Source organism: Condylura cristata, unplaced genomic scaffold (assembly GCF_000260355.1).
Source record: "Condylura cristata isolate star-nosed mole 26May11 unplaced genomic scaffold, ConCri1.0 scaffold00003, whole genome shotgun sequence".
Taxonomy (NCBI): Eukaryota; Metazoa; Chordata; class Mammalia; order Eulipotyphla; family Talpidae; genus Condylura; species Condylura cristata.
Window position 1 is genome coordinate 31412060 of NW_004567104.1, and position 17424 is coordinate 31429483.

At 39.4% G+C, this 17424-nt stretch overlaps 1 protein-coding gene across 1 annotated transcript in view; it reads right to left on the minus strand.

Annotated features, from left to right (window-relative positions):
* Positions 1-17424, minus strand: part of KALRN (kalirin, RhoGEF kinase) — a 408565-nt gene that overhangs the window by 254311 nt on the left and 136830 nt on the right. Inside the window, exons 11-12 of the mRNA XM_012730450.1 lie at positions 15028-15236; positions 11532-11706 (exon numbers count right to left, since the gene is read on the minus strand). Coding sequence (XP_012585904.1) covers positions 11532-11706; positions 15028-15236 — 384 coding nt within the window. The remainder of the gene's footprint in view (positions 1-11531; positions 11707-15027; positions 15237-17424) is intronic.

Below are 17424 nucleotides of genomic sequence, written 5' to 3' on the forward strand. Positions count from 1 at the left end.
TATTTCTGGGTCTTCCTCAGTATGTATGGGTAGAGGAAACTCTAGCTTCCCCCTCCAGATGTTTTAGTTCAAACCTGCATTATATTTTTAGTTCAAAAGTTAGATCTTTCCTTAGTGAAAGTGTAGTTGCTCTCTTTGAAGCGGTGGGGGGATCTGTAAAAACATCCCTTTCATTGTCCCAGGTTCCTGCCAATGCCCCTGCCCCTGCACTCTTTCAGGTCAACTATAGAATCTGCTGAACTCTTTCAGGTCAACTATAGAATCTGCTGAATCTGCAGCTTCTAATTGTACGGAGTTCTGGGGATCTGGGAACCAGAAGGTTGGTAGGCAAAACAGGTATTTGTGTATCCCATATTTGAAAAGGTCTTCATTGTTTATCTAGAAAAAGGAGTTAAAAGGAGAATAAGAGAGATAATTGATAACTTACAAGTGACAATTTATAGGATGAATAGGTCTTGATAGTTTTTATAAGTCTAGAGCTATAAATGTCTTTCCTTCCTGTATTAAAAAAAGAAGCATAATTTGCATACAATAAAGTATGAATATTTTAAGCATTCAGTTCTGAGCTTTGACAATTTTATGCAGCGATGTAGTCACCACCAAAATTAAAATAGAGACCTTTCCCACTGTCCTAGAGAGTCCACTTGTGTCACTTTGCATCCAGTTCTCCTGATCCTCACCTCCATATGAGGCTCAGTACCAGTGATTCCTGTCATTACAGATGTGGTTTTGTCCATTTTGGGAATTCTTATGAACGAAACCATACAGTATGTGCTCTTCTGTTTCTAATGTATGACATGCTGTATTCAAGGTTTATTCATATTGTGTCTATTGCTTGCCACTGCTAAGTTGTATTCTAATAAATACAATTGTTTAGTCATTGTACTGTGGATGAACTTTGGGTTGTTTTCCAATGTTTGGATATAAATAAGGTTAATGTGAAAGTTCTTATACAAATCTTTCTGTGGAGACAGGATTTTATTTCTCTTGATAATTAACAGATAGTGCAATTGTAGGGTCATAGGAGAGGTGTATATTTAACACCCTCCAGTGGAATGGATGAAAGTTCCAGTTGCTCACATCTTCACCATCATTTGGTGTTACCATTACCAGTCTATTTAATTTTAGTTGTGCTGGTGAGTACCTTCTTATGCTGTGTGGTCATTTGTATCTACTTTTTTTTTTTTTTAAAGATTTATTTATTTGTACATACAGAACTGGGGTACAGGCCAGAGGCTCAGGGGTGGTGAGAGGCTTCACCAGAGACAGAGTGGGGAGCAGAACAGGTAGATCAACGAAGTACACTGCTGAGGGAAGCAGCGGGCGGGCCAGGAGAGGTCTGCCACGCCATGTGGTCTCCTCTGGGGCAGGCGGGAATTGAACTCATGCGGAAGTGGCTTTTTAGCTTCTCAGTGCAGTGCTTTAACACGCTGCGCCACCAGGGAGGACCTGTATCTACTTTTAAAAAGGGTCTTTTCATTTTTTTTTTTAACCGGAACAAAAAAAAAAAGAAATAACCTTTGAGTATAGACTTTGAAAGAGTTCTTAATAAATCCTGGATATAAACCCTTTATCAGATATTTTGAAAATCGCCCGAGCAAAAATTTTAGTTCATTTTCCTTCCTCCAAGTGAAGGGAAATTAAAATTAAGAAAATAAGCATTCAAGGAAGAGCCTGTCTTACTAAATTTTAGTTTTTGCTTTGTTTCCTCACCCTGAATCTATGAAGGGTCTGCTTATTATAGGAAGATCCCAGAGATCCTAATGCCTGGAATCTGTGTAATGGACAGCAAAGTGCCTTGGGTCCTGGTGAGGAGGAACAGAGTAACGTTGAGGTGATTTATGTGGAAGAGTGAGACTCAGAGGTCTGGTATCTTGGCAGTATGAGTTTAAAGGAAAAGGGAGATATGTCCAAAATTCTATGTCTGGTGTTTCTATATTATTTTCTTCCACTTCCTAACATCCTCATCCTTTCTACCTGGCACCATCAAGCTGAAGGGCCCAAGTGTTAAGAAGCTGCAGAATGAAAATATCAAGGGATACTAAACAGCACATCTTAAGGTGTCCTTCCTGGGACTACACGCTCTCCGTCTACTCTCTCCTTCCATTCCTACCAAGCACTGGTGTCCAGAGCTTGTAATAGTCTGAGTTGTATAATTCTAATATTTGCTGAAGTTTAAATTATTTTATTCTGTTTTCCTCAAAGAATGTTCTTTCACTGGGTTTCTCCTCCATGTCTTCTTTCTGGGGTACAAGGCTAGCACACAGATTTTTTTTTTTTTAAGAAAATTTTGCTTCCAAGCCTGAAGCTTACCTGCTGCTAGTGAACAAATACAAGTTGTCCAGCATCATCGCATGTTCCTTTGTTACCTGAACCAGTCAAACATTTTGAGCACTGACTCTGAGAATTAGCGCTGCCTTCTTTAGCTTGGACAAGAGCTCCAAAATGCTGTTGTCCCTTCTTCCAATATGCTCAAATTTTTACTACCATTCTAGGTAAACACTCTGACATGACACACCTCAGGACAACCCTCAGACAGAGACATTTTTCTCTGACTTATCTCATAGCATGGGGCATGTGGTTATTTGCTATAAAAAGTCAAGACTGTAAAAAGTATTAAATTGGTGATTTAAATTTCTTGGGAAAGAAGCCTAGAAGAATTTGTTCAGGACAAAAAAGAGGGCCTGAACCAAATGAATAAAAGATGGAACACAAGGTACTCAAAGGGCATTCAGCTTTCAATCAAGCCATTTTGTTTTCTATCCACTCAATGAGCTCCACCTCAGCCTCTTACCCACTCAGTTCCTTTCTTAGCTAGCTCCAGTGGCCTTTATCTTCCTCATTTTTCTGAATTAACTGGAATATTAGGATACAATGACCTATTTGAGAGGTGCATTGACAGTATTTTTACTCTAACAATTGTCTACTCTAAGCCGCAACCATAAGGGAAATCAGACATGGAGCTAAACATTTAGGAAGACAGAGGCAGTGGGACATGGAACGGCTCACTATAAAATGAAATCCAAATACTTTCCTGCCAGATGAGAGTCTCTGAACTAGCATTTTGCTGCCAAAATCTGACCCAAGGAACTTGATTAGCAGGCAGTGTGGGCTTTGAGTTTTTAGGGAGATCTCTTCATTGGTTCTTCCTATTTCTGGGTCTTCCTCAGTATGTATGGGTAGAGGAAACTCTAGCTTCCCCCTCCAGATGTTTTAGTTCAAACCTGCCTGAATTGAAGGCGCCTGTCATTTCTCACTTCCGATGGCCTACAACCCATCTTTATTATCACCTGCAAAGTTGGAAATGCCACTGTTTGGTCCTTTTCCTTCAGATAATTTTCAGTTGCTGATGATCAGGAGGAAGATGATAATCATAGCTCAAGATTACCATCTATAGTGCATTTACTATTGAATAGTGTGTTGAGCATTTCACTAACATTCTTTTTTTCAATACTATAGCAATTCTAAGAGAAAACAAAGTCACAGAGAAATGAAATCATCCTTCCCATGGACTCAGAAATGGTGGTGGCAGAGCTGAACACTCAATTACAAAGCCCAGTGCTCTTACCTATGATGTTATATCAATAAATATGATCCAAGAACTAATTTTAGGGGGTGGCATGTGGAGCTGGTGAGAGGAAGGGTGTTTAGTTTCCTTTATTATTCTCACTTCAGATAAGTACCTATTTAGCCTTTTCTCCTGTTTTCTTCTTTAGAAAAACCTTTTTTTTCACTTTACATGAACTTTCTAAATTAATCATGTGTTCTTTGAACTGATCAATAAATTGAGAGTGTATCCTATATAAATGCCAAGAGTAATTTACTCTTGCAAGGAAATACACAGCCTTCCCCAGTAGGACATTTTTGTTTAATTGACTGCCAGATTACTCAGCATAAAGGTAACATTAACCTATCTGGAATTCAATGGTCCCCAGGGAGTTTTGTCATCAAAAGGAGACACATCTGTAATCTGTTACTGGGGTGTGAAAAGGCAGACAAAAGCTGCAGTAGAGAAAAGTGTGTATGCCTTCTATGTGGGCAGATTTTGTGTATGGCAAGACAAAAGTCCTTTGCTGCTCAAAGCAGTTGCAGGGATATTCAAGGTTCTCTGTAGGATGTGGTGATGAATTCACAGAGCAACAATGGGGGAGAATAAAATGGGATGTCTGCTTAAAATCTGGAAGCAAACACATATGAAATAAACTGTGAATAATAATAGTAACAATGATGATTACTAAGTATTAAGTGTTTATTAAGAGCTGGGAGCTTTACTAAAAATGTTCTAAGTGTTAACTCATTAAACCCGTAATAACCCAATGGTTTAGGAATCATTATTCTCATTCTGATTTCTCAGATGAGGAAATCAAATAATTGTGTGCCTAAGGTCACACAATCCGTTAAGTTAATGTAACAGGTTTTAAATCTAGGCAGTTCAAAATACTGCATACCCAATGAATGCACTATACTGCTTCTCAGCAAATGGTGTGTGTGTCTATATGTGTGTGTGTGTGTGTGTGTGTGTGAATATATAACATATGTTTACATACATCAAATTCCAACTCCACCCAACTAACAGCAGGGAAGGACTCAGGCATTTCATTGTGATTAGATGCTCTAAAACACATGGGTTATCAACCTGCAAAGTGAACATATTTCTGTATTATGATGTCATTATATTTATAAAGATGAAAGTAGATAAAAGCTAAATATTCTCCACTGACCTACACATACTGGATGATAGGGAATGGGATACTGCTGTGAAAGAGACATTCTCATTGTATGGGAAGAGCTGTTTTATCTATAATGGGTTTATATATTGATATGAAATACCACTGTAAAACTAAAATAAACTAGCTACCACAATCACTTATTCTAATTGTATAATGTTCATTTCTATTAATTGCTAAACTTATGAAATGAGTGAATTCTAAAGCAGATTATTTTAAAAGCGTATTATAGCATTTCTCTCTATTTTAGAAATACATATAATCAGCTTAGTTAAGTCATTTATTTATCTAGCTACACAAAGCCCTTTGGGATATCACAAGAATTTAAAAGGAGAAAGAATTGGCAGTGAAAAAATTCACTCAGTTGTTTTTAATTTTTGGCAAAATAATATAAGACCATACTGTAAAATGCTGTAAATTATGAGTTGTAATGTTCAGCTATCTAACTTCTATTCCCATTGGACAGTTTTGGTAATAGAATAATTTTGATGACCATTTGTTTTCTTCATTAAGAAGAAATTGCTGAATCTGAGATCTTTGAAATAATCATGATTTATCTTGAGGGGCTCTTGAGTGTCCGTATTTATTTTGTCCATATCTTTGGCTCTTAATTAACTTGAGACTTACATTACACCATTGGTTTTTTGTTTTTTTTTTTTTAAAGATTTATATATTCACACAGAACTGGGGCATAAGCCAGAGATGCTTCACCAGAGACAAAGTGGGGAGCAGAACAGGCAGATTGACAAAGTACACTGCTGAGGGGAGCAATGGGCGGGTCAGGAGAGGTCTGCCACACCATGTGGGTCACCTCCCTGGCGGGGGATCGAGCTCGCACTGAAGCGGCTGCTGCTCGCTTGCAATGCTATGTCTTAACCCGTTGCGCCACCAGGGAGGGCGACATTACACCATTGTTTTTTAAAAATCCTCCCCTTTGTTGAGAGTTTCTTCAACATACTGTTTATCAGTACTTGAGGGTCAGAATGTTTTCCTATCACATAAGCTAAATAGCTGGTGTGGTGTTGGAATTAACATCTACCTCCTTCTACTGCACCATCAGCATCTTAGCAGAAATGGGAACCAGAGTATGCCAACCTTGATAATGTAACATGACTTAAGATCCACAGCTCAGATTCACCCCATAACAGGGTGCTTGGGAAATTTCCACCAAAGATATTTAACAATTTACTAAAAATAGGTAAGCTGCCAGAATACTAATGCTCTGTGAGTAATTCTTTTATTTTTTTAAAGGTGACAGGTAGCACAAGGGACTATGGCATTCGTTCATGGGTGAGGTGGTGAAGGGAGATTTATGGGGAGTACACCTGTGGGAGAAATAAATGCTGTATAAAAATTAACAGCTATGTAAGAAAATTATAAGTAAAGGAAGGAAGATGGCAAGAGAAACCTGTCAGAGAGCCCAAAATCAATTTGGCAAAAATCTGGAAAAGACTATCAGATATTTTATATGGGCTTTGATTTATTGTATTTATTCTGTACTTTCTTCTCAAACCATCTGGGGTTACACTTAGAACATGTGCTCCCTAGGAGGAATCCACAACATTGAACTCAGAAAGAGCACATTTTCTTTCTTAATATAGTTACTACGTAGGTGGATTTGAGGCATGTTACAAATATGGAGAACAGCAAGAGTTTTCAGTGTTGCTCACAATCTCTATGTGGAAGAGGTTATGAAATAGACTAGATGATGTGGCACTTAAATGATAACAATCTACAGAATGACTGCAGATGATGGCTGCCACTCCAAAATCTCCAGTGAAGCACAGCAGGGCCCTGGCCCATCTGGTCAGTATTTCAAACAGCCACATGTTGAAAGCAAATACACTGAATTTATTTTGATAGGCTAAAATTCTGGGCAAAAAAAAAAAGTAGTAAAGTTTAAGAGGAAAAGCATATTAAAAGCTATCATTTTAACTTAAAAAGAGTTATGTCTTGGAAATACTTACCTTGAAAAAATAACTAAGGCTTTTAAGATGGGGGCACAAACTTAGCAAGGCTGGTGGTGGAGTGTAAAGGGGCTGATCACTGGGCTGCAGTGGGAGAGGGCCAGTGTGAAGTGACCCACACTCAACCTGTGAGTATGTAAGCCATCCAGCTAACTAGGTTCCCTTCAACAGAGAAAGGGTAGGAAAGTAAGGTGTCTGGAAACCAAGGCACATTCAGAGGAGGTCAATAAGTTGGTGTGATATATACCACACAGAAGGGCTGACAATGAAGAGAAACAACTGGTGAATGTTTAGAGTCACAAAGCATTGCAGAAATAACTTACACAACCTCAACATCTTTCAGAGAAAGGACAAGAGGCTATGATGACCAATTGCAAATATTTTTAAAGCTGCCAAATAAAAGAGAGAAGAGATTAAAAGAGATTTGGTCTGTTTTTCTAGAGAACAAAAGTAGCACTAAAGGGATGAGAATACAGATTTTGGTTTAACATAATTATGAAATCCTGAAATCTCCCTCTCCCACTCTGTAAGCTTTCAACTGCCACTTTCTGGGTTCTGGAGATATCAGGCTGGAAGGCATCCTTCAGGGATGCCAAATATTGGCTACCAACTTTTACCTGTCTTGCAGGTATAATCTCACCAGGAAAGCCTGTCTAAACTAGGATGTTCCTGCCTTGGTATTCATATCAAACATGCGCCTCTCTCTGTCATAGAATTAACACACAGTACAGTATCTACGTTTTAGTGGTTTTCTCCAAGTGGAACTTAATGATAAGGACAGTTTGTATCGTCAACACCCAGTATAGTTTTCTGAATAAAGAAGGTACTCACCAAATATGAATTGAATTTATATCAGATGAAAAAGTGATTAGATGACACCTTTCAAATATAAAATGCTAAGAGCTTGTCCATATAACCAATCGAAGAGTTGATACCCAGTAAGCTATATTCAGCTTTTTCTTCTCTAGGTGAAATTTTCCTACTTGAAACCCACTTTTTTCAACCCTAACTTATTTGAAGGTGAACCCCATATAAGCATGGTTGACAATTCCATTCTTGACTCTGGTTAATAACTCAGATTAATTTTCAGGCACATTAAGCAAACTTTTATTGTAATTACAGTCAGAAAATTGAAAGTCCATAACCATGGTTCATTTTTCATAAAGTTGATTAGAGGAACTTTCCTGAAAAGTTCTAGTACTTTCTAACATGGATATGACCAAGGGGTACCTAAGATTATCCACTGGTAACAAAGAGAAAAATTCTCACTCTATAAATATTTTAAAATATTTCCATATGTTTTGAGTATATAATCTATACACATATTTTATCAGATAAATAAACGTAAATGCAGTTCCCCTAGACTATTACTATAGCCTCACTCCAGCCACATGGGAGGTGAGGGTTCTTCTGGGAAGGTGGGTGCATTACAATGAGGCGGGGTTGACTATAGCTCATTTTTCAGTTGCCTCCAGAAAACTTCATATTATTGCTCTTTTCTTGTGTCTAATTAAGTGAATGTACCTATTATCTAGCTTTAAATAAACTTACCTTCACAAAAAGACACAAGACTATAACAACACATCTTCAAAGAAACTGTTTTTTGATGATAGTACTAATGAAATTATGAGAACTTGGAACATTTTATTGGCTACATCGTAGGACAAAGAAACAATGACAATCTAATCAGATCTGTCAAGAAAGTAGGCCAAAAAAAATTGGAAAGTATAGAGAAGACTATTTGAAATATGTAACCACAACTTCTAATGAAAATGTGGAACTACCTAAGGGCATACTGAATTGTCAGATCATTTTTCAAAAATAGTATAATATATAATTTATAAACTAATATATATGCACATATAGGGTATTGCAAGTTCAAAAATACCAAAAGTTAGTATAATCAGGAGTCTGAAGACCAATGACCTATTCTAATTTCTAAAAATATTTTTAATTTCTTTCTGATCATTCTAATTGTAGAAAAGTTGAAATGCATAGAAGCATCAAAAATAAACCAAAAAATCACCCATGTTCTTATCACCAGAAAATAATTATTCACATTTGGTGAAGTGTCTCTTTCATCATAACCATTTCATGTACAATGTCTTTCCTGAAGGGAAGTTGAGCCTACAGGAAAAACCACCCAAAACTTTATAGACCATATTCCAGTTTGGGTTACTTTTTCTAATCTCCATGGAGTCTGGGAAGGTATGTCAGGAATGCAGTCCTGATTTAAACATTTGGGACAAGCTTCACTCTTCCTGGGGGTGTTCTATGACCTTACCCCAGATTATACTCTGGGAGTCATATACACCATATTTTGAATGAAGGAAAGTGGTGTAGTAACTCATGAGGTATCTAATTTTTAAGTTAATTATCCCATCTTAGTCATCAGTAATATGACCAAGGATTCACATTCAGATTCCCCAGAGGTCAGGGGAGAGGCCTGCTCTGGTTTTCATTAATTCCCAAGAATTCTGAGTATGCCCATCAAATGCCTTTTTTTAGGGAAGGAGGCCACAGTTGTAGGTCCTGGCTTAACTCAGATCTAAATGTCTTCTTACTAAAGAAGCCACCCCCACTTTCACACCAAATCCTCTCTAGAATTTTGCTCTTTGTCCCCACAGTGAGATACTGGCTGGTATTTGAAATAATCTCACCATCCTCAAAAATAACTTCTGCCAATCTGATTTGAAACAGAACACTTCCATAGGTTTGGCAGAATTCCGTCTAAGATGAAACATAATATATTCCCAAGTTCTGGGTCACACCCAGCATGGGGAACAAGGCCCCTTCTAAGACTTGGATTTCACTGCCTAAACAAGAAGGTACAGAAACAAATTCATATTTTTTATCTCCCTCATTTTTTTTCAGCCATTATACTATTTCTCTACTTTTGCTCTACTGTACATCAAGCTATCCAAGTTCTTGCTCAGTACTCATAATGGGAGGGGGAATTTTTCTACATATAATGGATGAAGAATGCAAATCCTACAATTTAAGTGTTAAGCTTTTCTACTGCAGCATTTAAATAGGAGCCAGTTTGTTTTACACCCATCTATTATTTAATGGTGCTTTTGCATTCACTGTGGGTTGTTTTTAAGAGTGTAAATGAATTTTCCCTGAATCAGTGTAGGCAAATCCACTGCAGTGACGCCACCAGCTATCATCAGGGTGCCACTAAGTGACCCATTCTGGAAGCAAACCAGCAACCCTGACCTCAAAATCACATCCACCTAATCAAATAAAACTCAAACATCTAAACCTTCAGGTTATTTCCTTCCACCTAGGCAACTTTTGATGTGGGTCAGGAATGACAGGAGAGTAAATAAATACTCCAGCAGCAAAATCACACCTGCTAACACAATCTCTCCAGGCATACAGACACTTTCAGTGAGCAAAACAGAGCTGAGGAAGGACTGCAAACCTCTGTTCTTGTGAATCTCAGCCCCAATTACTAGTGAATAAGTACTCACACTCCCTTTTCCATTTTTATGACCTTTGTTGCCTCACCTTTATGATGTTTACCACATTCATTCTTCTCTACATGCCAACATCTCTCATTTTCCTTTGGCATTTAATTTTTCATTCAATCTGGTTTAATGCTATTTGCCACCTGAAGACCTTTTGAGTACAGCTTGAAAGTAAATTATAAAAGAAAAAAGAAATTGACCTAAAGTTATGGAGTAAGTTGGAAGGCTAATCAAGACCTAAAGACTTATCTATTCCTCTCTTCCAGAAACTGTCCAAAAGCACCGTTTAGAACATGAATCTATGAGCAAGAACTGACAGTGATTTTCTAGGTAGTCTGGGTTAGATGTGTATTTATATGAAAGAGATTATAAGAGAGTTAGGGATAGGAAGAGGACTATAGTTAGAACTGCTTTCTTTTATGTTTCAAATTCTCTATAGAAACATTTCAATCATTGGACTCGTGATTGAAAAAAGGACATCTACTACTAGGACACTTTTCTGGTCCAGTATAGGTTTGTAATTGGGATAGTGGAGCTTTTAATATTAAAAAAACTTATTTTGCTTCCAATCCAGTTCCACCAAAGTTTCCACAGATATTCTTGGGTATATCAGCCCCAGAATCCCAGAAGCCACAACTCCAAGGAGATATTAGAATAAGTTTAATCATTTATTAAACTTTAATAAATGATGACTAGAGAATTTCACCCCCAACCCCCACCCCATCCACACCAGCCTGTTGCAAAGAGTAGATCGTCCCTTTATAAAGTAGCTATTATGAGAGGGTAGATGTTATTAATAGATACCACAAAGAGAACATAACTATTTGATTCTGACCTTCAAAGAAAGAACTACGGAGTCTGTAAGATGAACCAACACATGACCTTAGGACAGACTTACTTTCTAAATAAGCAAACAGCAAACTGAGGGTACAGGTCTTCCTCTCTGTAGCTTCTGATTTGCTGTGTGATTTCATCTAACCCCTGATGTGTAGACATCAGTGGAGTGGCCCACCTAATGCTACATCAACTTCTTCATGAAACTGTAGACTCCACGGACTCTACCTCCATGGTATTTCAGGAACCAAAGAAGAAAGCATACCAATTAAACCCTGCTCAAGGAAGTAATCTCCCAACAGAAAGCAAAATCGAGGGGCTCTGCTTGACAATGGGGGTGAGAAGGGCCAGAAGGAATATAACGTGGTGGAACATGAATTTGTTGCTATCTTACAATGTACCCCTGATGTATAATCCCCTCTGATTCCCGCAGGCTACTGCCCAACACTCTTGTTCAGGCCACCCCGGTACTCTCCTTGACTACAAAGCCCCTCTACTTCCCACTACTCTTCATCCCCTCCCCACCTCACCTCAATGGTGTACTGCTCAAAGATGCGCAGCTGCAGGAAGATGTCCAGCTTGATCTTCCGCTCATGGAACAGCTCCTCCATCTGTACCTGGGCATCATCGAGCTGCTGCAGTACTGACTCGATGTGGCTGATGGAGCTACTGTGTGGTGTCTTGTTGTTGGACACGGCCGAGTCCCTGTGGCAGAGTGGGAGGAAAAAAACAAGGGCCTTGCCATGTTAGAAGTGGTAGAGGACAGAGTGCCTTCCTCATCTGAGCAAAGTGGATGGGACTTAGTTGAGTCATTCAGTCGCCAAACACTGATCAAACACCTCCTGCCAGTCTGGCACAAACTACCAGTGGGCGAAGCCCCTCATTGGGGTTCATAGCACTGGTGCTCTGAGAGCACCTGTTCTCCTTTTCTTCAGAGAGAATTGTGAAAGGAATCAAATGAAATAACATGGGAAGGACTCTATACAGCGTAATATATTAGAGAATATATATATATATATATATACACACACACACACACACACACATATTTCTAATACATATAGTTGTAATACATATACACATATAGACATACCACAACATAGAAGTACACAAATTGAAGGCATATGGGGAAGACAAAAACCCCTTCCTTTCCTACTTTTACCTCTCAGGATTGTTATTAAAATAAAATGAGATCATGCCTGCCAAAATTATTCACTCACTTTCTCTCAGGATTGTTATTAAAATAAAATGAGATCATGCCTGCCAAAATTATTCACTCACTTTCTAATGCCATGCGTAAGTTATGGGCTGGCCTTACTAACCAGGTTCCCAAGTGCAGTTAGGAAAGCATGGGATTAGAAGGTGGCAAGCCAAGATTACGTCCCTGCTCTGACAGACCTGGGCTGGTGGCCTTAGGAAACCACCTCCCTGAGCACCAGCTGCCTCCTGTAAAGTGCACTTGACAATCGCTGTCCTGTTCACTTCCTGGTTTGCTGCTAAGTAGGCAGCAAACATGCTCTGGGGGCAGGAAAGTTCTGCTGATTCAGAAGGACACAACTGAAGAGTCAAGTGCTGATGGGGGCACAGGGCCAACTAGGAAGTAGAGGCTTGAGCACAAGAGGCTCATGCATAAGGGATTCGAAGAGGATTAGTTCTATTTGGACATTAGAATGAAAAAGTGGGCCCAGCCAAGTAGATGCAGGGGTATACTTCCTGCACATGGGGTCTATACAAAAGTGGCAGGGGGAGGCAACACACTGTCGAGGGGAACTGAGAGATAAACATAATGACCTGCCCAAGGAGTAATGACTAGTAGTAGTAAAATGATGAGGGTAAGGTAGTTCTCACAGGGGGCTTGAGGAAGTCAGAGCCCTAAATAAAACATGTACTAAATGAGAACATCCATTGTATTAGTCTCTCATACAATTTAAAAAGTCCAAAGACTGGGGGAAGACCCATAATGCTCCCATCAGCACGCTTTCTGACATTCAGTCTTTTTGGCCTGTTTGTCTCTGGAGTAATGGTGTCTCCGCTCCCACTATTTCTGAAGGGAGCATACGCTCAGTTTGTGAAGAAACTCCCCCAGTTTTTACCTTCTTTTTACAGATCTGGGCATAAACTCTCACCATTGCATGACATCCCCCATCATGAAAAGAACATATAACTCAATGCTCTGCATTATGCACTGGTTGAGAATTTTGCTGCAGTAATGGTATAATTACTCTTTCTGACTTTCCATATTTCCCTCACAGGTCCAGAAGGAAGAGAATGGTTTTTGACCATTTTTGTACAGCAGTTATGGCAGTGCCATACTCACTAATAATCATAGAAATGATGTAAAAATCACAGGTGAGTGTGAGAAAAACCATGGAGGTCTTGAGGAGATGCGTTCTCTGGTGTGTGTGTGGCATCCTGATAATGCCCTGGCATCATTTGCTTCTTTCTGTTTTAACTTTGGCCTTAATATGGGAGAAGGGCTGGAGATTGGGGAGCAGAGTTTGGACTAAAGTTGGCTCAGGGGAGGAATGAAACCTTAGCATCAGTTCTTGGTCACACACTTATGGTTCTCTCCAAAATCTGTGAACAAACTTATAGAATAGGTATCGGCTACATCATTATCTTCGTCATTACTGAGTCGCCTCCAGCCTTTAGGCATTGTGCAAAGCTGGCAATTGTTAAGTTCAAGTGGTATCTCTATAGACCCAACCCCACAATGCCCTTGACACAGTCAGCCAAACTTGGAAAAAGTATATGTAGAGAAAACACAAAGTTGTCACAAAATTCCAGAGCTGACAAGAATTCCTAGACTGAACCCCTTAATTACACAGATGAAACAGCTGACACCCAGAGAGGATCAATGATTACCCACTAATAGAATTTTCTTCAGCAGTAAATAACAATGGAGTTTCCTAGGGAGGCCAACAAAATCATCACGTATCATAGATTCACAAAATCGAAGTGGGAGAAGAAGAGAAAGAAGCTGTCTTGTTAGTATGTAACAGGGGGACTCAGAACATGTTTGGAATACAAAAGATTTATTTCCAACAGAAATTTACCTTTCAGTCAAAGGTAAATTCTCATTATTTATTTAATTGGCCAACTGGTGTGGGGAGGCGAGCCCTCTCCAATTGAAGTGATTCCCTCAGGCCCTAGGGTTGGCCTGGGACTTGATGAGATTATTTCTGTCCAGAGCTGGCAAAGGTCCCAGCACTCAGTGATTTGGGGATTGGAACAAGTCCCTGCAGGCCAGAATCATTAGCACCATCAAATTCTATTTATATAGCACCTGGGTGCAGGGCTAGTTGCTGAGGGCTTGCTCATGCCCTCCTGACACTTTATCTGAGACATTGGTGCCCTTGACAGAGTCAGGAAACTATAGTGATGGCAAAAGGAAGGAAGGTGGCAATGGTGTGGTTGATTCTAAATGAAAATAGGATTTTAGACACGATTTTTTCTTCCTAGTTGGATTTGCTTCAGTTGACACAGAAGCTTTGCTTTCTGGGCAGCAAGGGAGAGCAGAAAGGTCACAAGCAGGTACTGGAGAGCAGAGTGGGACACACCTGCTCTACATCCTTCTGGGTTAAAGAGCCATTCTGGGCCTCATTTTGCTGATTGAATTACTGGAGTTCAGCCTAAGAGCAGCCAAACAACACTATATTTCACAATGGCTATTTCTCCATATGACCAAATATGCCATTGTTCTTGGTGAAGATGTTAGTTCATTCTTTTGATTGCTGTGACTTTAACTTGTATTTATGTTACTTATTGCTTGTTGAATAACATCTTAAATAATAAATTACTCTGGAACACTTAAATAATAAATTACTCTGGAACACTGGAACTTTTTTTTTTACTATTTTACTCTAACTCATGATGCATATGCAGGCATTTTTGTATCTGGCAGATGGAGAAACTAAAGCTCACACAAGACCACATAATTGGCTATAACCGAGCCAAGACTGGGACATGACTTATCTCGCATCTAGTCCAAGGCATTCCCCACTGGAAAGCAGTGCCCATGCTGACCTGGCCTCGCTGGGCTCCCCTAGGGAGGGAGGCGCTGACCTGAGCTGCTGGATAAGGTCTTCGCCTTCCTTGATGACGTTGAGCGTGGCGTCCAGAGTGGCAGTCTGCTGCTGCTGGAACTGCTTGATCAGTTCCTGGACAGCATCCACGGAGTCTGCACAAACATCCTCCAGCATCTCCTTCTGAAGGTCTTCCATCCATGTCCACAACTGTGGGGGAGAGAACAGAGACGCCACTCAGGGCAGAGGGGAGAGGCCAGGGCGGGACAACAAGGATGGATGGGGCAAACTTACACTCAGCCAGGCAGTGCAATGTCAGACTGTCCACATCAGTACACCTATGGGCCAGTTTGTTTTTCTATTGATAGTCACTACTCATTCCTGCTAAGTTTACTCCATTATCACGGACATTCTAAGAACAAAAGGTAGCTTTGACTTTACTTTTCTCTGGTTTGGGGGAAATCAGTTATAGAGCAGGGAGATCGAACCATCTGGGAAGAATAGGCGATAGGTGATGGACAAATATTATTTCATCTTTCACAAAGAAGGGCTCTGAATACTTCCTCCAGGCAGTCAGACATAATTCCTCAAAGTGATTTTGCAAATATTAAAAAAGAATGTCATGTACAAAAGAACCAAGTAATGATTAGCTTAAAAAATACATGTCATTCTCAATCATTTTGTTCTTTTCAGGATTGCCAGGTTGGTTAGAAAGTTGGATGCTAAAGATGTAACTTAAATAAAATAGGATGCATTTTCCCCAAAGAGTCAAGAAGATGGAGAAATGCATTCAAGATAATATTACTGGCCAGACAACTTTAAATATAATGCTTTAAGAAATATTTAAGAAAAAGCACTTGAAATTATATACCAGGCACTGTTTTTGAAGTGGGATATATGAATATATAGTGTACATAGTAAATACTATATATGCAATTGCTAACTATTATTATATTTAAAATATATTTCTGATGCATGCCATCTCTAGTTCCTCTAGAAGTTAGAGGAAAAGTGTGAAATACTCCTTCATTTTGAACTTTGTAGACACTCAACACTAGATTTGGTTCCTCAACATGTTAAATTGATTTGGGCCTCTTTTTTCAGTTTTTGCAGCTTTGTTCTGAAATGTCTATGGAAAGCCCAAAGAACGGACAGACTAGATATTTTTTAAAACAGATTGAAACATAGAGAGATAAAAATTGTGGGCATCTCCATGGAAGACGGGCATTGATGCCGAAAACTGGCTAGGGTAAGACTGGCCCTCATTCTTATGGTACCTTTGCAATAGCTGCCAGGTATTTTTTTCTATAGTGATCCAACTTGGTTTGTCTCCCCAGGGGTACTCTTCCTTCTCTGCTAACCTGAGTTTTGATGTATGATTAGCCTTGCACCTTCTCCATCAACTCATTCCTTGCTCAGAAAGGATCTCATGTTTCAGCAATTTCTAGACGGCCTCATCTTGATCAAAATGCACCTCTGCTGTGATCTCATATTGTTTTTATTTGGCCCATGCTGACATAATCATACATCACTTAATGGACTATACAAATGACGTGGCTCCCAATAGGCTATTCCATATGTTTACCATCCAGAACTGTGTAATTCCATACTACGGCATTCCCATATTGACGAAATCACCTAATGATGCATTTCTCAGAATATATCCCTACTGTTAAAGCAATGCGTGGACACACACACACACACACACACACACACACACACGTGGATGGCATTATGTGCTCTTTCTCTCAAGGAATCCATGTAGTTATAACCCAAAATACCTACACCCAAAAGAATGTGCTGCTTTGAAAAATTCTAGGACCTTATCAGGGGGAGAGTTAAGAAAATCTTTCAATGTTCTACACAGAATAGTGAAATTTGTGATTTCTGGAGGGCCCAGCTCACAAAGCCTATCCTGGTAAGGTAGTGGGGAATCCTAAGAAAAGCCCTACTGAACAAAGCAGGAAAGAAGGACAATGGGAAAATGGATGCTTTGCAGAGATAATGAGGCTAATAGATGAGTGGTCAAGAAAAGAGCTCATTTTGCTCCATTACCTTCTCAGCTAATAGGCTAATTTGCATAGCTCTGGCAGTTACTGTGTTGATACAACTCATTGACCACTAGAGATGTCAATAGGCGCACAAGTTCAGTGGATGAACTGCCTCCTCCCTCATTTTATTTATATTTTTTAAAGATTTATTTATTTATTTATTTATTTATTTATTTATTTATTTATTTATGCATACAGAACTGGAGTATAGGCCAGAGGTGCAGGGGCCGTGAGAGGATTTGCCAGAGACAGAGTGGGGAGCAGAACAGGTAGATAGACAAAGGGGAGCAGTGGGCAGGTCAGAAGAGGTCTGCCACGCCATGTGGGTCACCTCCAGGGTAGGGGAT